Source organism: Haliotis asinina, chromosome 6 (genome assembly GCF_037392515.1).
Source record: "Haliotis asinina isolate JCU_RB_2024 chromosome 6, JCU_Hal_asi_v2, whole genome shotgun sequence".
NCBI lineage: Eukaryota > Metazoa > Mollusca > Gastropoda > Lepetellida > Haliotidae > Haliotis > Haliotis asinina.
Window position 1 is genome coordinate 46,459,136 of NC_090285.1, and position 22,884 is coordinate 46,482,019.

A 22,884-nucleotide genomic window follows, 5' to 3' on the forward strand; every position below is an offset into this window, starting at 1 on the left:
AAAGTAATAGCTGACAGTTATAGAATACTAATCGCTTAGAATCGCGTAAACGCTTTGTACAAGGTATTTATCGTTCCTTGTAGAATCCGTTCCTTGTAAAAACAGTGACAACAGTGTATAAGCTAATAGCGTCAACGTAAAACCAAATTGATACGGCCACAGTTATGGTCATATGTTTGCGGATCAGACGCATTGCCTCAGATAGAGTGCGTAACCTGGATCATAAAGAAGTTGGTTTCGTTCGGGGACATCAAACCAGGCCATGTCGGACAGGAAACACTTTGCTGATGCCCAACTGTGTTCAACATGACGACATACGACCGTCAGCTTGACACACTCAGAAAGGCAGTCGTTGAAGGACTGGACATTGCTGAGGCTTCTCATGTTGAACCCTCCTATCCCCGTGTCGTTGTAGGCCTCGAACTCGCTACTGGGCACGTCACATTCTGAAACAAACACAACAACAAATCAAGCTTTTCAAGCAAATACACTAATGTATAAAATGTAAAGTAATTGTGGATCTTTGGTTACTCGTTAAGAGCAAAATCACTTTCAGGCTGTCTACAAAGGAGTCATCTTGCTCTGGTTCAGTCTCCCTACGTCCAGCTCTCAAGTTCTCAACATCTGCGTAGAGACCACAAATTGTGACAGATCTTCGCAACAAAACCTAAAAACAGACTCTTGGTCAACTGCGCTTTTGAGCAGTGCTAGATTGGACATTGAGCATTATATAAATGAATAACATCATAATTGTTTAAAATTTGTAATAAACGATCTTCTGGTTGTTCCGCTTTGTGACTTATGAGGACATAATTACAGCGAGTGAGTTAAAATTTATGGTCACATCGGTAATATTTCAGCCATACCATGACTAAGTAGGTCATTCGTTAGTGGTAGAGAATGCTGTATTTTGAAAATTAGTCAACAGAGGGGACGTAACATGTTCACAGGGGTGATGATACAGGAACAATGAGCGTTACTTGTCTCTCAAAGAGTTTTGACAAAAAACTTGAACATGTCGTGCTTTCTTTAACTTCGATTAGGGCTTGGATGTAAAGAACAAACTGTTCAGCGTGGAATTTAGCCAATATAGCTCCCTTGATTTGGAAACCGAGTAAGAATGGAATCTAATCCAATACAAACAAACCATCATCTAAATGTGCGAATCGACCCGGGTAGGAGTGAGTGAGTTTAGTTTTACGCCGTTTTTACCAATAGCCCAGCGATATGACCAGAAATGGGCTTCACACTCTGTAAGGGTGAATCGAATCCGGGCCGTCGGCGTGACGAGCGAACGCTTTAACAATCAGACTACCGTACCACCCTCTATACCGTGTAAAATAGCTCCGGAACTATCTACAGTGTTTGAAATTAGCCATCAAATGGATCTTTCGGATAGAGTTGCTGACGTGCTTGTTTGCGTTTCTTCACACGTCGACAGGTAACTACATCGATTCTTCAATTGCTGGGTCCAGACTCGATTATTTTACTTGTCATATAGCCGGCGTTCGACAGCTAACAAAAAGTATTTTCACATTTCTTGCAGCCATATATCTCCACGTACACAAAGCTCCTGTTGCGTGTCATGTGCTCTCAATATGTCGGTTTACCGTTTGAGTTAACTCTCCTCAATACCAAGGGGCGTAACCGAGTGATTGGAAAGTAAAACGGTGTAAACCATATTCATGTTCTTGCTGATGACTCACCTCTCTGACAGTGGAGATGAGACTTGGAATGTAGGTACCCTAGTTGGCAGCGACATCTGCCATCGGTGCATTCCCAGTGAAGTCCGCCTCCACAGTCCTGTACAGAGTCACAGGGAGAGCCGAGGTCTTTGCGAGCTGAAGATGGATTGTTTGGTTACTTGTTGCTGAACGCTAGACTCGACAATGTTCCAATTACAATTGACGAGAGGCGACTAACGGGATCGGGTGGCCAGGCTCGCTCACTTGGTTGACACATGTCATCGGGTCCCAGATGTTCATGTTGTTGATCACTGGATTGTCTTGTCCAGGCTCGATTATTTACAGACCGCCACCATATAGCTGGGATATTGCTGTGTGCGGCATAAAACTAAACTCACTCACTCTTATAAACAACTACATGATCTTACAAGATTTTAATGTCAAACACACTCGTTTCAGCTAATGTTGATATACACGTGTGATAACATCACACACATGTACGGGGTGAATGTGAAGACCATAAACGTGACTACCTCTAATGTCGCAAGTATACTACCGACAGAAAATAAGGGAACCAAGAAATTGAATGTAGATGACTTTGACTGTGACAGGGTCCGTTATCGTGGCGTATCTCTCAAACGCAACATCCAATGACAATGCATGCCCAGCACGTGCTACACGTGCATACAGAAGTTAACTCCTGTAAATGTACTGGAGAAGTCGCAATCACTAATGCAATAGAGATTGACACTTACTGACAGAAATGCCTCCGAGGCAGTATCTCGGTGAAGCAACAAAATGGAGAATTGTGAGGATGATAGAGGGGGGACATCATTATGTGAAGTTGCCCGGCAGATGGGTAAATCAAAAAGTGTAATTTCACGCCTGTGGGATAAGTACCGTCAAACGGGTGGGGTTGCAACGAGACCTGGGCGTGGTAGACCAAAATCAACGACACCACGACATGATCGTCTCATTACATTAATTGTTCTACGCGATAGGTTTAAATCGGCCACTGCCATCAATAGAGAATTCCGCACACTCACTGGAAGACGCATTTCAACCTCAACCGTTAAAAACCGACTCTATCAAGCTCGTCTGACAGCAAGACAGCCTTTTAAGGGTGTCACCCTTTCAGCTCACCATAAGCGCCAAAGATTGGCATGGGCTAGGCAGCATCAGGGACGGGCTATGCGCCACTGGCCTTACACCATGTTCTCTGATGAGTCAAGGTTTTGCCTATGATTCACAGATGGCAGAAAACGTTGTTGGCGTCGGAGCGGGGAGCGATATGCCAGAGCAGCAATTCTTGACCATGATCGATATGGAGGTGTTAGTGTGGGGTGGGATTACACATGACAGACGATGAGATTTGGTCATCATTAACGGAGCCATGACTGATCAGCGATACGTTGACAAAATATTGCGTCCTGTTGTGGCTCCATTGGCTAGAGTTATCGGCCGAAATTTTGTATTCCAAGATGATAATGCCAGACCACATCGGGCCCGAATTGTCTCCGCTTATCTCCGACAAGAAGGTATCCAGACATTGGACTGGCCCTCTAAGTCCCCACACCTGTCCCCAATTGAACATCTCTGGGACGTTCTTGGTCGACGGGTGTACGCCAGGGACCCAGGACCCGCCAACCTGGCCCAGCTTGGTGCAGCTCTCCAAGAGGAATGGCGGGCAATACCACGGGCAACCATCCGGAAATTGATTAACAGCATGCCATCAAGGTGCCGTGAATGTGTTGCCCAACATGGTGGACACACCAGATATTGAACTTGACGCCTAAAATTGATTTCGTGGATATTTAAAGCAGTTTCAAATTCGCTATTATTTCATTAGTTCCCTTATTTCTTGTCGGTAGTATATGTTCAGTGGCAATAAGATCAGGTGACCTTTCAGGCCAGTCCATACGTGTGATGTTGCTAATCTAAACTACCTCATGACCAAGTCTTTCTAGAGCATTATTATCCAAGATGGGCATCATCAGCCATAAAAATGAAGTGTGAGCACCCGCCTGTTGTACTAGAGGACTCATTATAAGTATAGTCCGTTTAGCTAAAAAAACAGACCGATGAATTGCTATGTAACTCGAAAACTAATAAGCATAACATACTCAGTGAAACGCTGATCATAACCAAAACATCATACCAACTCTGTGAGGTTTTTGCAGAAATTTTGTCCTAATAATTAAAAAGTTGCTAAATTATCATTAAAATATTGAAATATTGCAGAGAAAGGAACATCTAGGTGTGGTGTCATCAGGAACTGACCTGAACACCCTTCATTTGAAGTGAGTGAGCTGAATTAATGCTGCCATTGACATCAATACACATCCCTGTTTTGTATTTCCTTCATCCGTGTTCAAGTTTACTCTCCGTCAGTACACTTAAATACGTCAACGTTTAATAATTTCCTTTTGTCGCATATGTGTTATTTTTCTTTTTGGTTTTGAAGTGTGTATATAGCTCTCTGCTACCTAGTTTTTTCATCTGATGACTTTGTATGGCTACACCCAGAGATGGAGTGTTCATCATGCAGATGTTGGCACATCAATAAATGTCGACCCTTTACAGCGGTGAACGGTCCGTCTGTGGCAATTACTGAATCAATATTATTTAAATATTATCAGTAAGTTACCTTTGAGACACAAGTAGGCCCGCCCAGCCTCTACTGGGATGTAAACCTCCTGATACCCACATGGACTCTTGAGGCATCCAAAGTGATTGGGATACTGAAACAAAGGATACCGGACTCAGCGTTGGGAATCAGTGTGCATCAGACAATGAACGTGATCACTGAAGCCACATTATCGATACAACGAACCATACATGAAACAAAATAGCAGTGTGGATGGTATGCCCATTTATCTCCCTTGCGCGAACCTCAATATGTTTAAAATACATTGGTAAGATAAGATAACAAAAATTGTCCGTGGACATTTTGGTTAACACCGTTTGCGATTTCAGCTCTGCAATAATCAAAAACATAATACAGAGTATCACTTAAAAGATGTCACCTTTTAAAATGCAAAATACGTTCTAACATCACAGTCAGAGAAAGGGGAACAAGTCTTATATCTGTCTTGAAAGATCTATCCTGATTTTGTCGATAAATTTGCCTGAACTCATTTTTGGTCAGTATAAATTTCTAATTGAGGAATGTTCTTCTTTTTCGTCCAACCGTGAAGGTCCGGGTTATAATTGATCTTCAGTGACCCATGCTTGTCGTGGGTCACTACACTCACTCACGCACTCTTTCTTTAGCAGGTTCAGTTTTCAGCAGTAGCAGCAGCAGCATCAAAATCATATTCTTCAGCCAGGAAAGTGATGAACATTTTCTAGACATCGACCTTAAGCATACCAAAGCAAGTTCGAAATATTTGGCCAGTTCGACCTTTTCAGAATATCTTCAGCATACATACATGTGTTGCAGAGGGTTGATTTACAAATTCCCTGCAGTCAACACCATAGTGATTGTTAGTTTCACACATTGTTAGTATGAATTGTGCCTCGTCATTGGTATCATCTAAAGCATATGAAATGCTGTATTCACTGGATAATGTCGATCGCCATACATAGGCTTCATCGGTTTGGCCAGTTTTATGTAATTACGTTTGGGTGTTTCAGGGGGTTGGGAGTGCTGAAATATTTTGGCAGAATTTAAGCAACGTGTTACTGATATTTTGACTCAAGAATGGAACTCTAGTTTGCAGTGTAGTAACAGATATGACTCTTATGCTTCTTTCAAATGAACTTACAGCCGGAAGTGTATTTATCACATGGTGACTGTTCCTTATATCGTCGCGACTTGACCAAAGTGCGTATTGGCATGGCTAGATTACAAGTTGAACGTGGGCGATATCATAACGTAATGAAAACACTGTGATTGTTGAAACTGTGTTGCTTAGCCAGGATTGAAGATGAATTCCATTTCTTATGATTTGTCCAGCTTATGAAAGCTTAATATCTAAATACCTACTGTTTGTCTGCACATCCTATAATATCAAATCTAGTTTTATTACCTTAATGACATCTAGTGATACAAACGTTATTATAAAGCTGCACCTTTATGTTCACTATGCAGTACGTCTGAGATGTCAAATGCTGTAAAATGCAAATCTCAATCTGCTGGTTATATCATCTGTATACGGATGATATCATAATATACTAGAGCACCACAACTGTGTAAAGTGTGTAAGTTAGCCATAATTGAACATGTTATGATGCCCAGTGAAGGATTTCTAACGATACCGTTTGCCTGCACATCCTATGATATAAATTTATAAACACAACCGTTATCATTAAGCTACAACATCATGTTTGAGACATCCAGGTTTGTAACATACAGAGTTCAGCCTGCTACTGTAGCATCTGTATATGGGCTGGAGGCCACACATGCTGAATAGACAAATGATTGACAGATAGATACATTGTGATAAAACATATATTATACTGGGAAAAAAATAAAACGCTACAAACAATACAAAATAGAATGTTAGTACAAAACAATATATTGGTGATTGCGGTGATTGTTGCATTCACAACAAAGATGGTAATATTCAATTCACTGCAACTGAGTATCCAGAACAAAAAAGTTCTTTTTGTGACATAACAACAGCTAGAACCAAATAATAAAGTCTTTAGACAATGACTTAAGGATTTTTTGTTGACTCTACTCTTTATTCAAATTATTCAGGATATCATTAACAGGAAATATACAGAACGTCACAACATTTGAAATCAACATAATCTTACCGAACATTTTATCACATCACGGCCTGTGTTGTTACTGAGGAGACAGCATGTTCGTTCGGAGGCCTCCCATAGGAAGTGGTTACATCCCTCCTGATAGGAGCACAAAGCGCAACAGGAAAAGTAATTTGACGTCTTCGTCGTTTTAACAACGTCCTCGGGGTATAGAGAACTACTTCTCTTAATGTCCAACTGTCTACATTTGTTCATGGCAGCTACGTAAACGTCTGTCTCCACCTCTGCATCACTACCGAAGTACACAAGAAGTACGAACAGTAAGGTGCCCTTTGTGATGAAGGTGGGCATTTCTAAAAGAACGTCTGTACAACAGCGTTTTCACCTGCTCTAGACAGTACATGTCCAGTTAAGCATAGTTAACCCTGAGAGCTACAGAAAACATGCGTCCTTGCATAAACGTTCACACACACAACGTTATCTCCGAACAATGTTGTCTGCTTATAGTCTCGGGTTGTCGTTAAAGCCCATCCACCTCAACGCTTCAGCCAGCGTTTGCCTCACCCGCCGTTAAATCGATCATGACTGATAATTGCTTGATTGATCTCTCTTGCGATCCTTGTATTCACTTAAGCTAACCATATTTCTGTTAACACATACTCTCTATAGAAACTGCCACGATATTATATGTAGCTATATACCTGTATTTCTATATACCTCAAAGAAGTGATATTTTCAAACAATTAAAAAAACAAAAAACCACTGTGTCTGATTTTGTCAAGTGTCAGATTTTCAAAAGAGTAATGCACTTAAATGTATAGTAAACATGATCATTAGGTCATTCAACCCCAGAGTTGGAGACTTAATATTTAAATAAAAGATATCCTGTAAAATCGATTAAATGGGTCGGGAAATGCATTTGGGGACTTCATAGTGATCTCACAAACACAGATCGAAGATCAGGAACTATCCAGGGATTGTCTGATCCAAAATCGAGTATTTACAGCCCGTTGTCATGTAGCAGGATTAATGCCTAGTGTGCTGTTAAGCAGGAAACAAAATAGTTCTGTATGATAAAACCAGCGCTTAATCTACATGTATACGTTGGAGTAAAATAGAAGATGCGATATGGTGAAATACCATTAAACACCATTCTGTAACTATTGATTCCTATATGTACATACGACAATTTGTCTTTCATATTCCGGCGATTGTCCTTTGTGGAGATCAAACCGGAATGTATATCAATATGCCTCAGACAAATGGAAGCTCAAATAGTTTTATTGAAAAAATAAATATCAAAACAGTGTTTTATCAAAAACATTCTCGATATATATACACAACGCTCGTTCATAACACAGGAAACATTCACTTCAGTTCATTTTCACAATGTGTGAAGATATATACTTGGAAATTCAAGCAGTGAAACAGCAATTTGGAATCACAGGCTTCCAAATACTGATAAGGAGATCGCTAATGTCTTTCAAAATGCACAAAGGGGTGGTGATGGGAGCATGAAGTTCATGAGGTGTCCATATGAATGAGGGTGTGTAAAGTAAGTTGAACGGTGACAACATGACACGTTGGATGGCCATTCGTGAAAGACACTTTCACTAAAAACATTATTGCAGCGATATAACTGAATACGACACCAATAATGGTCTATAAACAGTGTATCCTTTATGGGAATAGAACTGGGGGTTGTGTCTTTGAGAGCCAACACTGTACCCACTGTGCTACCTCATGTCCTTTGGGTGAAAGTTTGGCTAATGGCAAAAACACAAGGCACAACAGGAATGAAATGAGGCGGATCGTTGTTCGTCCTGTCTCCCTAAAAGATCTCAAATATGGAATACTAGGGATTAGATTTGTCTAATTTCTTGTGGTGAGAATTGTGTGGTCGCTTTCTCCTTTGCCTTCGTCTTTGTTTTCTGTTTCTTCTTGACCTTGAGCTTTGTTTCATCGGTTGTGTTCCAGAATCTGAATCAGTTTTTGATTTCCTAACGTTATGCCTGGAAACACGTTTTTGTTTAACCAGCGACCGTAATGTAGGTGTCCGTTTCTGTGACCGGGGATGTCCATGACTACTTTTGAGATTCTTTGATACCTTTGAAGTCCCCCCCTTCACGTTTTCTAAGTCGCGTCTGTCGTTTTCCTTTTCCTCTTCGTCATCATCATCGTCTTCCATGTCTGTGTCGTCCTCTTGGTCACCTGTCTCAGCCTTCTCGGATTCTGCGTCGTCTTCATAATCTTCATCGCTTTCGTCAAACCTACCAGTCCTATCTTCATTAACCTTGCGGGTAAGCGCCTCCGTTGTGACAGATGAACTACCTAAAGCCCTTTCTGGAGCAGGTGTTGGGTATGACGGAGAGGCTGAATGGCTCGTTGTTACTTGTATTGTGGAGGGAGATTGGATGGCAGAGGTGGATTCATCTGGTCGGTTGGTTCTTTTTGATCCCCCTCTCAAGGGTAGATCCTTTCCTTGTGATATCGAACCTTGTGAGTTACCTCCAACGGTTTTTTGACTCGCTGTTGTTTGTAGTAACGTCTTCGCTGTCGCTGGCGCAATCGAATGGCCGCGAGACGAAGTCTGCGTTGGTGCTGCTTGAGTTGAGGACCTGTAATCAAGTCGAAGTATATATTTAGTTTTGAACGTGTGACAAAAATCGAGATTTCGAAGTGATAAAAAGGCCTGTAAATATTTCTGAATATTTGATCGTGATTCATGAACACAACTGTTTTCATCCTCAGAAATGAACCGTGTCAACAAAGTAAATGTTATCTCTTTGCTTTGGACATCAGCAGTTTAATTGTTTACTTTTATTTGGTTTTAGTCATTCAATCATTTGGTCAATCTTGTGATAGCAGATTGTAACTGTTTTCAACTAAATGGTGTGACCTGACAAAAACCTGTATACTGAATATATATTACATGATAATATATTGATAGAGGCAGAGTACATTGCAGTTGTTAGTTAGTGACAGCAGTTATTATATAAGTATTGAAACAGAACTTCATTTTGACGTTCTGAGCCTTACACATTGACACATTTCAATCTTTCTTTGTGGCCTCAACGAGTGATTGGCTGCGTGAGTGAGTGAGATTACTTTTCCGCCACACGCAGTAATCAAGCTATATGTCGGCGGTCTGTAAATAATCGAACCTGGACCAGACAATCCAGTGATCAACAGCATGCGCATCGATCTGCACAAATGGGAACCGATGACGTGTCAACCAAGTCAGCGACTCTGATTACCCGATCCCATTAGTCGCCTTTTATGACAAACATGGGTAACTTAAGACTGAAGATCAATTGTAACCAGGATCTTCACAGGTCTGGCCTAAGCAATACAGAATGAAGAAACATACTTTTTCCTCTCTCGTGTATCAAGCGTTCTTTATTTCATAAACAAAGGTATTGCGTTGATGGAAGCAAAGTTTGAAACGTCCACTAATAGTCGAATTAGTTGCCAATCGCAAATGATGTTAGTATAAGCAAAGGTTAGTTAGAGATAAGAGATAAGAGTAATGCAAATAAAATGCAATAATATATCTTTCAGTATGTCTTTCATTGTTAGATTCAGTTATAAGAAAGCCTAAGCATGTAGCTGAAATACGGTTCAGAACGTTTTTGCCATTGTTTGATCAAAATCTTTATATGTTATCGTGCCAATCTGCCGTCGCTATAAGTTACAGATTGGTATGTGACTCGCTAGTTCGAATCCGGAACAGACAAACCATCGTTTGAACGTGTACGAATCGACCCGCATAGGAGTGAGTGTAGGTTTACACCGCTTTTAGCAAAATTCCTACAATGTCGGGGCAAGGACGGGGCACCAGACCTTGACACATTTTAGTAATGTGGGAAATCAAACCCAGGTCTTCGACGTGACGAGTGAACTCTTTAACCACTAGGCTACCCCATCGCTCCTAACCCTATTCCTACTCGTAAACGTGAATTCCGCATCAGTTGTGTAGCTTCATAGAACAAGCATAGACGTTACGTTGAAATGCTAAGTTTATATAAAGGTTTAGGTGATATATATTTCAGCAGTGATAGTTGTACACTTACACTGAATATATTTCATACCTAGAATGTGGTTCATTTCTTGGTTACCGTGGTTACCAGACAGCATAAGCGGAATGATAATCCTGCCGGATGTGCCGTCATGTTTGACCATCGTGTCACGAGGGAGTGAGGAGATGACATTGGTTTCACGACTAAACGTCGGGATATTGTTGGTTTCACTAGTTTTATATACATCTACATCAATTTCTGAGACATTTCGTACATTAGTTTTTGTCAAGCTATTCTTTCGTTCTGAGTGATTCTGCCTTTCCGACACTTGGGAAATATTGGTAGAAATCAAAATTGGAAAACTTTGACTTGATTCATTTTTTAAATGTAACATTTCATGCAGTTTGTATTTTTTCACTTTCTGACTTAACTCCTGCATGGATTTCCAAACATCAGTTTCAACAATTCGCGAGTGTCTAATATCAGTTGTATAGCCTTCAGGATTTGAAGGAGTACGAATTTCAAAATAGAAAGTTTTAGTAATAGTGACGTCATGGTTTTTGTGTCTGAAATAAGAGAATAGTTTGATTCAGATATATTAAGAAGTAAAAAAAAACTTCCAACATCGGTTGTTTACAACACAAAATTAATACCAAGATTCTCCGTACATGTATTTTTGGTCATACACTGTTACAATTGCCGCTGGTTACCTTTCTATTTTCTGCCCAGAAACTGCCATTTACATTGATCAGCATTTGTTGTTCGATCCGTAGCTTTGTGTTTAAATTACAGTTGTTATAACGCAATATATGTTCTTTGAATACACTTACATCCCAGCCTCGTCAACACAGCATTCCATGAACTTGTTCATGCACAAGTTTTTCCCGGACTTCAGACTTTTCCTGTACTTCTTCCACTGATGGCGACAATGGTTATATAGTCCCGCCTCAACTTCAAAGACTTGGCCGGCATCTTTTCCTTGACTACAACAGGCAAGCTTCAGGTCCAGTTTTTGCTTGCGTTTTCTTAAAGCTGAAACAATGGGTCAGAATAATTATGTTTGTCAAAAATCAGTGACATAAGTTTGAGTAACATATGCTGAGATATTGTGACTATAAGTGACTACGTTTTCTTTTACGCAATATTCCAGAAAATATTCCAGCAATATTGCGGCGGGAGACACTAGAAATGGGCTTTACACATTGTATCCATGTGGGGAATCGAACCCGGTTTTTGGCTTGACGAGAGGACGCATTAACGACTGAGCTACCCACCGCCCCCCTATTGCGACAATGGCGATTGTGATATTAAATTCTAACCTACTGTGTCTGAACTGGATTGCACCTGTCATGTGATGGAAGGAAAGACTCTTAAGATATTGATGTTATGCTGACGTCTTTCATACATTAAAGCTCTCGAACTCACAGAACTGTTCCATGATCCCAGGGAGTTAACAATATATTCAACATGGCCGCCAATGAAACTGTAATGACTTCTTTCACAACGATAAATATGCCCAAGAGCATTAACTTAGGGTGGGGGTGGGGGGTGGAATCTCGTGTGTTATAAATGACTTATGTTTATTACTCTCAAACCATTGTATGAGTTATCGAGCCGGAACTGCGTGCAAGCAGTGTTTCCAAGACATTTTTCTCCAAAGGAAACGTTCACAAATGACGTCGATAGTTCTATTTTCTTTGTATTTATTTATTTATTTATTTATTTATTTATTTATTTATTTATAATCCGGTTATGAACATCTTTGGTAAAAACAAGTTTTGCAAATACCAGATGCTAGTGCTTATTTTCAGTCGTTCATTCAAGTATTGCTACTTTGCCCTTTACACCAAGTGTGCTCCAGACTGGTTATTCTCTTGCGCTGACTTGGCGATGGGGTAGCCTAGTGGTTAAAGCGATCGCTCGTTACGCCGAGGACCCGGATTCGATTACATGTCTGGTGTGAAACCCATGTCTGTTGTTCCCCGCCGTAATATTGCTGGAATATTGCAAAAGGTGGCTTAAACCCAAACTCACTCACTAACTGTTACGTTCACAGTCCTCCGTCGTGATATAGCGGCAATGTTGCTAAAAGCGGCGTAAAAACAAACTCACTCACTCTTACGTTGATGGCCCTCCGTGATATAGCTGGAATATTGATGAAAGCAGCATTAAGCCAGACTCATTCACTCACTCTTAACCTTTGATATTTACCATGCAGTTCGGCGTCCACAACCGATATCACAGTAACCGAGGGTTTAACGTCGACAGTGTGCCTGCGTGGAACGTCGTCCAAGACGCTGCTGTATATTGATGACTTCGCCGGTTGAGACTCCCTGGTGACTTGAGGCTCTGTAGGTTTTTCAACATGTGGCTTAGCTGTTGGAGTAGCCGTTGTTGTAGACGTTGTTGAAGACGATGACGGCCCGGTTGACATCCTGTAGGACACAGTTTCACGCCCCGTAACTACAACTTCTTCCGTTTTATCATCCACGAAGTAGTCGGTGTTGTGTTGCTGTGGGTTGAGTAAAATGTGCAAAGTGGAGGCAAATGAAGCGACAAAATCCTTTAAATTTTAATAAGTAAATAGCTGCTGAATACAGAATCAATTTCACGACCAATCATTAACCATGGGTCTACCCAACCGCACCCAAAACAGATTCATAAAACGTCGGGGCGGTGGGGTAGCGTAGTGGTTAAAGCGTTCGCCCGTCGCGCCGAAGACCCGGGTTCGATTAACCACATGGGCACAATGTGTGAAACCCATTTTCTTTTTCCCCCGCCTTGGTATTGCGTGTATATTGCTAAAGGCGGTGTAAAACTAAACTCACTCATTCACTTACTCACTCACAAAACATCGTTTTCATGAGGCATGTATAATTACCATTTCTACTTCTTGTATTTCAGACGGGTAGTCCCCGATGTCGTTGACTGGATCCATTTCATCTAGGGAGTAGTCCACGAAGTTTTGTCCACTGACTGACTTGAAAATTGAGTTGTGCCCAAAACAGTGGTATCGAGATTCACCTGTAGATGTAAATACGATATTGAGTATATATTCAGTATTAAGGGTGGTTAATAAGGTTAGAATTGCTCTTCTGCAACCAGTACCTGTCGTAAGTGGCGACTAACGGGGTAGTCTTTGACACGTCATCGTGTCCCAAATGCGTAGACGCATTGTGTTGATCACAGACTTGGTTATTTACAGACTGCCGCCAAGGTTGCTCATGCGACGTAAACTAATTTGTATTCGTTTATTCATTAAGTATTAAAACGGGTGGATTGTTCAGTCTATTAGTGACTGTTTATTAAATAGTGATTACCACTCACAAATTCCACATAAAATCCAAGGACTAATTTCGACATCAGATATTTTGCTACAGAGTGAGTGAGTGAGTGAGTTTAGTTTTACGCCGCACTCAGTAACATTCCAGCTATATGTCTGCAAATAATCGAGTCTGGACCAGATAATCCAGTGATCAACAACGTGAGCATCAGTCTGCGCAATTGGGAACCGATGACATGCGTCAACCAAGTGAGCGAGCCTGACCACCCGATCCCGTTAGTCGCCTCTTACGACAAGCATACTCGCCTTTTATGGCAAGCATTTGTTGCTGAAGGCCTATTCTATCCCGGGACCTTCACGGGTCTTTAGCTACATGGGATAATGTTATGAGAATAAAGAACGTCAACATACCCAGTCTCCAACAACACCTTTCTTCTTTTTCTCTCATGAAGACATCCCGTTTGGTGGTAAAGGGAACGTCGGGGTGTCCATTTCTGCAGAAACGGTCAATTCGACGACGTCGCATGTTGTCAAAACACCGCGTCTTCTTCGTCGTGCTCTGAAAGACCAAACATTCCTCCATGTTGAAGTGAGACAAAGGGACGCTCACGACAGGTGAACAGCCGGGTTAGATTGGTCTTCAAGAACCCAATGCGACTAACGGGATCGGGTGGTCAGGCTTGCTGACTTGGTTGACACATGTCATTGTATTTCATGCCTATGCCTGGATTGCCTGGCCCAGATTACTTACAGACCGCCGCCATATAGATAGAATATTGCCTAGTGTTGCGTTAAACAACAAACAAATATTCCCACAAATATTTTTAGTTGGGTGATGATTTACTTGCATCTCGTGTCGACTTAATTACAAAATGCTAAATACAATTAATAATATTATTTGAATGTGAAAATTATCACTGTTCTCGTTTGATCATCAGTCGTCTTACCACGATCTTGCAACATTCGTGGATATCCAGTTTCCGCTGGTCAAGAGCTAGTTCGGTCCGAGTTAAACTGGTGAGGTTGAGTGCCGTTATCTGCCTTCTCCGTAGAAAAACTTCTCTGGCTAACAACTCAGCGCCGTTGAAATGGAGCGAGATCTGACACAATAAGTCCATTCTCTCTGCACGGCTTAACTGTAGAGGATAATAACAATGCTAAGAATGCTTGTGTCATGTACAGTTGCTTTAGATGATTTTTGTACGTCAAAATGTACTGTAAGACTAACATGTCATATTTTGTTTAAAGGCAACAGCAGTACCATGGATAGATACAAACGTGTGGCTAAAAAATGTATTGATAGATATTGCTAAAATCAGTATTACAGCAATGCCACTGCATGGACACCAGAAATGGGCTTCACACGTTGCATGTATCCATGTGGGAAATCGAACCCAGGTCTTCAGTGTGACGAGCGAACGCTTAAACCAGTAGACTGCCCCTCCGAAACTGATGAATAAAGAAGTTCATCAGATCGTAGTGCAATGGCTTTGTGGAAGGTTCCTTGTCGTTCACTGGAATCCCCGGGCGTAGTTGTAAGCTTACTTTTTTCTGCTGTGTTGGTGTTGGTGTTGGTGTTGGTGTGGTAGTAGTTGCAGTCGTTGTAGTCGTCGCGATCGTCTTTACTGGTCTCGTATGTTTGGTTCTGAAAGCTAAAACACAAACAGATCCACGTGATTTGCTTAAAAAATAAACAGGATTAGAAACAATGACATAACCGACAACAAGTACGTTAACTTGACTCTCTTGATGAGAAATCCCTTACTCTAACGGAGGCAATAGGTGGCATTGTAATGAGTGATGAAAACAGTCACACTTGACTGGAAACAGCTTTGGAAGATACATAACCTTTAATGCACCCTTTGTGGACCTGCGAAGTGCAGTGTTACTTTACGATAATGATGAAGAATTGAAATTAGCTTTTATCAGATACTTCCTCAGGGTGATTGAGGGTTTTGTCCCTTCTGTGACCTACCACGTCGATTCTGTCTTGGGCAAAGTCGCTTTGAGAGGAAGCCAGAAGGTGTGTGATCCATATAGAAAGTCGAACCGTTGCTAATAACTGTTGCGCTAAAAACAGAGGAAGCGATATGTAGAAAAGTGATCTTAATTCTTGAAAGTCCAATCAATCTGAAAATACGTTTACTTTCTCATGCGGAGAAACATTATACGTCATCATTTTCATAGCTCATACTAGTTGTTTATACAGTTTATACAGCAGGTCTAAAGTTTACAGGTGTAAGGTTACGATTTAAAAAAAACCACAATCATGGGTCTATCGCTGGCAAACTTAGAAACATATTCGTGGCAAACCAGGGTTTGAACCCAAGATCATCGGATTCTGTTGTGACGCAATTCTATTATTCTTACTTAATAAGAACACATCCGCACTCTGGCGCGTGCCACGTAACAGGAGGCAGCTCCGTCATGGGTTCTTTCTTGCTGGTGAGCAGGACATTTTGGCAGTCTTTGTATCGGTACAGGTGTGTACTATCGAACTTGAAGTAGCCAGTTCCACATCCACGGGAGGGGTTCTCCTCCTCAAGGGACAAGATAGCTTCGCTGAATGGATAGTCGGGGTCCTGACTCGTGATGTCCACTGAATCACAATGGTTCAATGTTTTCATCAATAAACAAGTTTAGTTCTTTGTCGCTGCTACCAGTATTTAAATATATTTTTTTATATTCTTCATTCCTCCATAGAGTTACAACACGAGAAAAGTTATTAAAAGGTTAAGGTGAGGATGTAATTGTATGGGTAATCACATCGGGAAACAACAGAAATGGGCTTTACACCCAGGGAATTGAACCCGGGTCTTCGGCGTAACGAGGGAACGCTTCATCCACTAGGCTACCCCTCCGCCCTACATTAATCAGAAACTTTTAAAGTGATATAATGGATGGCTTCAAGTAGCGTCGCGTCATTCGAATAAATACTTTGCAACTAACATGACCGTCTTACAAAAAAATCGTCCGGGCATTCCTCGATGATGTACCTGTTTGGTACTGTCACTGATTCGAATGAAAACACTATTCATGGCCGACCTCGCTAATACTCAGCTATTATGACTCACCGACACGTTTGAATTCGTTCGACAAGAACTGACGTCAAAGTATCTATTCAAATAAAATTTCTATGGATAACTTGTTTGGACGTTCGTAGCATTGACAAATATTGTGTGTATGCTATGCTTACATTTATAATTATGTTTTGGCTTGTACCCGAAGCGGGCTCGACCAACGTTCAACCAGAATATGGCTTGTCCTTCACTGACGTCATTAACGCCAAAGGTCAGGCCGGCCGGTATCAAACTCCCTGGGCAGTCGGTGGCGTAAGCTGGAATATAAAGAAGAAATTACACTAGAGAACTTTGAAGGACAAACAAAGGGTTGTGATTTTGTTGCAAATGTCAATTTTAAAATCGACAGAATCAAAAGATTAAAGGTGCCTCATGACTCATGAGTGTTGCAGTCATCTAACCCGGAATCAATCGAAAAGCCTTAATTCGCGCAACGCTTAAGATGAGCGTAAGGAAGAACTGGCTGAGTAAATAAATGTAACTGGGTAAATAAATGTAAAGAGTAAACACCGGATCCGGTTAGCAGTTACACACCTTTCACGTGTTTCGTTTATATCTAACACAAACATTCTCAAAAACCACAAAATAACATGTTAACCGCTGGTCATGTGCAGAGCCAAAACGTGACCGTTGAGCTGTGCCACGAGTAAATTATCAGATAACTGTTAGATAAGTATTTATATAAACATGATATCAAATCTGGTTATACCACTTAAGAGGTGATAAGGCCCCAGTATGAGGCCTGGATTGATAGTTTACACTCGTGGACAGGTTGCTATAACTTGAAGTATATATATATATGTGTGTGTGTGTGTGTGTGTGTGTGCGTGTGTGTGTGAGAGAGAGAGAGGGTGTGTGTGTCTCTCTCTCTCTCTCTCTCTCTCTCTCTGTGATGAATTTAATATTGCTTTGGTGTTTGCGAAATCCTGACGATTACTCTTAAATTAGTTGTTTTTTCTTTATTAAGATATTTTAACATTATTTTGCAGCGAAATCACTTGACTGCAACAAGATATTACACGAATATTTTTAAACGAATTATTGTAGTTGGGTTTTTCTTTATTGAGACATTTAAACATTATTTTGTTGCGAAACCACTTGACTGCAACAAGATATTACACCAACAGTTTTTAAACGAAATATTTTCAGTAAATGGGTTAACAATGTTACCTTAGAAAACATCTTTCAGTGAAAAGGATATTTTCTACAATTATATCAATATGGATTTGAAGAACATAGAGAAAGACAATTTGATTAGAGTAAAATATACACACAAATTCGATAAAAATAGACGAGTTTACTAAGATCTCAAAGTTTGTAGAAAATTGGGAGTCGGAGTGAGTATATTGTGTTTGAATGGCGTTAAACGTCGTTGCTAGAATGGTTCTTTGCAAGAAAGTAAGTAACACTGACATGAGATAAGGTGTCATTGTGGTAAAGAATTGTTTTTGAGTTGTCAGGCAGGAATGGGGCAAACATACATCTGTCTTAAAGTTAGAGAATGGACATAGGAAAATGCCATTTGAACAGAATATAAAAGTGATAAATTGTAGACAAATTCGATAAATATAGTTGACATTACAGCAATAGCAAATTCTCATTTCGGAGTGAGTATAATATATTTGAACGGCGTATAAACGTTAAAGTGAGGTATAGTAGCTTGCACTGTACAATTCCGACAAGTACGCGCGCACGCGCGCACAAACACACAGAGAGACAGGTATGTAGTCTGTCTTACAGTCCCTGAACCACATTATTTCCTCTTTCGCTAATTCCTTTCAGCAATGCGATATCGATAAATAAAGCAATCATAGCCCCCTGAATCCGCTATCTTTCTGGAGCTCGTTTTCAATTTAAGAAGAATCAGTTTTATTTATCAAAATTCATGCATTCCTAGACTAAGCCTTAGTCTAACAAATGTGCAACATCTCACCGTGCACAACGCTAATGAACGTGCACAACGACGTGGACAACGCACCAAACTTAATGAAGGCGTTTCTTAGTGTTGTTAGCTAGATGTGCTATTACTGACATTTATTGCAACACAGCTAATGTCTGTTCTGCCTGATGCGCTAGACACAAAACGTCTGTTTAAATACTACACATTGACTCATTCTGATATACAATGGGTTGCCAATGTCGGAGAGGTAATCGTTCTACTTTGCAAATTACGTAGGCTTCTTACAACATAACCGGACCTCAAGTGACCCCATCGGCCAGGACCCTCCACGTGGATTTGTATGACTAGAGTCATGTCGACACTGTGTCCTGATAATAAGCGTAATGTATGAGAAAGTTGTATTATTTGTAATAGAATAAAGAAATCTGTTCTACAGACATTTTCAAATCACCATAAAATTACTTGCATTAGACACAGCTGGAACCTAATCCGGCCCATGTGTAGATATTGTTACACAGCCTGGTGAACATTTTGTCATAATGATGAATTAATAACAAAGGGAGATATCATTGTTTGCAGTGAGCATCGTATATTTGTTTCAGTTCATGCAACAGATATCTGCAACCGCCATACAGCTACATGCAATCTTACATGGTGTCGTGGTCAAAGCTGCATAACATCACTGGGTGCGTACACAATAAGATTATTGGGTGCGCTGAGGACAAATGAACCCACAACAGAAAGTTAAATGTTTCATGATTCCTTACCTTCCCAGGTGGCCAACAGCCCAAGGATGAACAGTGCTTCAAGGAACAAAGACAGGCGCATAGCAATGCAGGGAAACTGGCCTTGAAAATAACTGTACTTAACTGTAAAGAAAAAGTCACTCCTTAAAGGAGAACTTTGCTGGATGCCTAAAATGCTGAGTAGGTATGTTACTCTGACAGCAATGTCATGGATACTGATTTGACAGGACACCGGGTGAGGGCTTATAAGTGCATGAAATTATACCATGAGTGAACAGGCTGACTGAACATATGTGAACGAAGGTTCATTATCAACATGAGCCATGAGTGATGCGTTTGATACCTCGAATTGCTAACCGAGCTGGTGATTGGTCATTCAGCTCGGTGGACGGCCGTGGGTGTCTAGTGTTACACGCGTGGTGAAGCAGGCCAGGAGGAAAGGGAGGAGGTGGTGATGGGTGGTGGTGGGGGTATGTTTGCGGAAGCTTGTTTGGAAGGACAAGCATACTACGGCTACAAGTGCGCGTTTAGCGGACGTCCGAGAAAGAAAGTTCAAAATTAGTCAATGAATATACCCAAATAGATATCGTTCTTATATTCTTGTAAAAATAATTGCAAAAACAATTAATGTGTATGTGAAAACCTAATGTTGAAAAGAGAAAATATTCTTTATTGTGCATTTTGCACGGGTCATGCAATTTCTACAACTGCAACTGAGATTACAACCAACTTGGTCAACATCACTCATTTTAAAGAATAGAATTTATCTAAATATATTATTAAACGCCTGCATTAAGGTTATTAGTTTTTGTTTTAAAAAGTTCACCTACAACCCCATTATATTCAGAAATTTACAGTCACGATAGGGCAGCAATATTGCCGATGTGATATTAACTCACTCGCTCACTCACTCACTCAGAAATTTACAAGGGTCTAAAATAACCCAGTTATTTGTTCCTGTTATAGTGAATATACATCAAGTTGTGAGTTGTGAGTTGTGAGAAGGCATAAAATTAATATGTAACAAATCTAGTGAACGGAGGTCGCCATATTATATATCTCTTTGCGTGAGTTTACTTATGAAGTAAGCACACTCCTTTAGACGTAGAATGGGGGAAAGCTAAAGAACTAAGGACCCGATCGAGTCAACAAAGTATTTTTAAATTCGAAGTTGAATATATCATTTTTAAAAACTTTTCTACAGGGTGACAGTTACTATTCAACTATCAATTTGTCATTGAGATAATAGCGTGGTCATCACATTACGATAAAACAAATATAAAACCTCATTGGAGATAAATAATGTGTATCAATGAATGACTAATAGATGGTTGAAAGTCCAACTGAACCACGTGTGACGCACGCTTGAAGACAGCAAATGCTTTGCAACAGCACCGAAAGGAAACTGATTAACAGTGGTGTGAGCCGCGCTCCTTGTGGTACACCCATGTCAAAAGCATGCCCCACGTGTCGCAGTCACGCTGCATGCATGCACAACCTATGAAAACACCAAGCCTCCGAGGCAAGCCCTTCAGTGCGCCTGTTATTTTAGACAAAGAACGTCATTTTGCAGTATATCAGAGTGTTTTAATGCCAAAGTCAGAAATGCGTCATAAAAGCTGTCTGTACACCATCACGGTTGGAACAGTCAAACACAGACTTATATCAGGGTACTCAGTCGAAGAAATCCTACAGCTTGGAAGAACTACCAAAATTTGATTTGTCATAATCCAGCTTCAATAATATCTTCAAAACAATTGCCTTGCTCTACACACGAAATAAAATAGTATGGAATGTGCCTTCACAAAATGTAAAACTTCCTCATGGAAGTATATTTTGACTGTAAAATATATAGCCTTTTCGCGAACATAATAGTTTCATTTTATATTCATTTGCATTGGGGTTTTTTCAACGCTATGTTGTATTTCGCTCTCATTAGAATAGTTCCTCCCCTAAAAGTGCTTTTAACATTTTTTTCTTGATTAAGCAACAAAATCGTAACTTTAAAACGGTTACATTTCCTAAATATATGTTTTCAACATACAAGCAGTACAAACTTCATATCTGTAAACGGAAGACGTAATTCAAAATTGACAAATGGTGTTTTGTTTTAACAAAATCTTTAAAGAGCTATCATGTGACACGATTTTCAAGGCCTGTCACGTGATTGCCATGTGAATGCTGCCGTCACATGATAGGAGCACTGCAGAGAACAACTAAAATATACTTGTGTATACAAACTGCATGAGCAACAAAATCCACCGTTTGTCCAGGGAATTCTTCTCGTTTTTTCTTCATTTTCATCACTAACTTTCAGAACTCAATTCACATACTTTTACCGCCATTTTGTCTTCTGTGCCAGTGAAACGTTTCATCGGATAATCGAGACTACTTGTTTTAAGAAATGAACTGAAACTGCTGAAAAAATAGCAAGTAATATTTCTTGTATTTTCTAAAGACAGAGACTTAATAAATCCTCACCCTCATCCAATATATTGTGTCTCAGGTTTTGACCTCAGCTGTCGTTAACACGTGATGGAATATATACTGAAAACCGACCATACTGTTCATTGTGGTCAAAACTTCCACTACCACATATGCGTACAACGGTCAGAAAAACCCTGCATAATCTACCGACTTGTCATTACGAACATAATCGTTCAGATGACTCAAGCGTCCAATGTTGGATCTAACGACGCTTTGAACGGCATTCAGCCTTTTTCATGGGATAAGGCGTTGACAGTCATGAACACATAATGCGAGCGAAACTACATTCATACAAACGAGCAAAAGTTTCAAGAGTACCCAAGGCAACTCTGATAATTTTATTTCAGTTCAGTTCCTTATTCGCATGAAGTTCACTGACCCATACTAGTATGTAGACTCGCAGCCCCCGAGCCACATCAGTATCCGCTTTGCCTTGTAATTTCTGTGATGCTAAAAACGTAAGTGAAGCAAGTTGTTCATCTCCCATCTCACACGGGCTCATTTGTTTGGTTCCTCACAGGAAGTAAGAAATAGAATATTTTACCATTGACATGACATGAATGTCATTGTTATAAAGAATTGTTTTCCGTGTAGTCAGGAATGGGACAAATAAACATAAATAAAATTAATTTGGATAAGGTTATAGACTGGACATAGAAAAATATCACTTGAACAGAATATGGAAAAATACACACATCTTCGATACGAAGAGGTCGAGTTTATAAATGACTGAATATTTACAGCAAATTGTCATTTCGGAGTGAGTATAATGAGTATAAAGACGTACCCAGGTTTAAATGCGTTAAGGTAGCTTGTCAGGAACACACGCACGCACGCACGCACGCACAAATTATTTTGTACATACATTCACAATCAATTATTCTCACGTTCTTGCTTCTCTTTATAAACCTCCTCCAAGCCATAAATTAAAGATTTTACGCCTTTCGTAGTCTTTCGTAGCAAAACAT

The 22,884-nt window shown here is 40.3% G+C and overlaps 2 protein-coding genes across 2 annotated transcripts; both read right to left on the bottom strand.

Annotated features, from left to right (window-relative positions):
- LOC137287648 (uncharacterized) lies at nt 1-6,894 on the bottom strand. The gene is made up of 4 exons (XM_067820030.1): nt 6,450-6,894; nt 4,333-4,426; nt 1,707-1,841; nt 1-446 (listed from the first exon to the last, which is right to left on the bottom strand). Exons 1-4 carry the CDS (start codon nt 6,750-6,752, stop codon nt 184-186), a joined length of 795 nt encoding a protein of 264 aa, XP_067676131.1. The 5' UTR covers nt 6,753-6,894; the 3' UTR covers nt 1-183.
- A 1,243-nt stretch (nt 6,895-8,137) lies between these two features.
- LOC137287913 (uncharacterized) lies at nt 8,138-19,511 on the bottom strand. The gene is made up of 13 exons (XM_067820288.1): nt 19,451-19,511; nt 16,900-17,040; nt 16,074-16,302; nt 15,679-15,773; nt 15,249-15,355; nt 14,651-14,839; nt 14,115-14,262; nt 13,302-13,444; nt 12,632-12,932; nt 11,251-11,452; nt 10,520-10,986; nt 8,509-8,744; nt 8,138-8,167 (listed from the first exon to the last, which is right to left on the bottom strand). Exons 1-13 carry the CDS (start codon nt 19,509-19,511, stop codon nt 8,138-8,140), a joined length of 2,349 nt encoding a protein of 782 aa, XP_067676389.1.
- Nucleotides 19,512-22,884: the final 3,373 nt, after the last annotated feature.

Bases quoted from the DNA above. Each gene is read 5' to 3' on its own strand.
- LOC137287913 (XM_067820288.1), bottom strand. From the start codon at position 19,511: ATGCGCCTGTCTTTGTTCCTTGAAGCACTGTTCATCCTTGGGCTGTTG. The intron at 15,774-16,073 runs GTAAGAATAATA...CTCTGTTTTTAG, and splicing joins TGCGGATGTGTTCTTATTAA to CGCAACAGTTATTAGCAACG. The intron at 8,745-10,519 runs GTAACCAAGAAA...CACCTGCTCCAG, and splicing joins TATGCTGTCTGGTAACCACG to AAAGGGCTTTAGGTAGTTCA.
- LOC137287648 (XM_067820030.1), bottom strand. From the start codon at position 6,752: ATGCCCACCTTCATCACAAAGGGCACCTTACTGTTCGTACTTCTTGTG. The intron at 4,427-6,449 runs GTAAGATTATGT...CCTTTGTTTCAG, and splicing joins GTGATGTGATAAAATGTTCG to TATCCCAATCACTTTGGATG. The intron at 1,842-4,332 runs GTAACTTACTGA...ATCCATCTTCAG, and splicing joins GGCCTACTTGTGTCTCAAAG to CTCGCAAAGACCTCGGCTCT.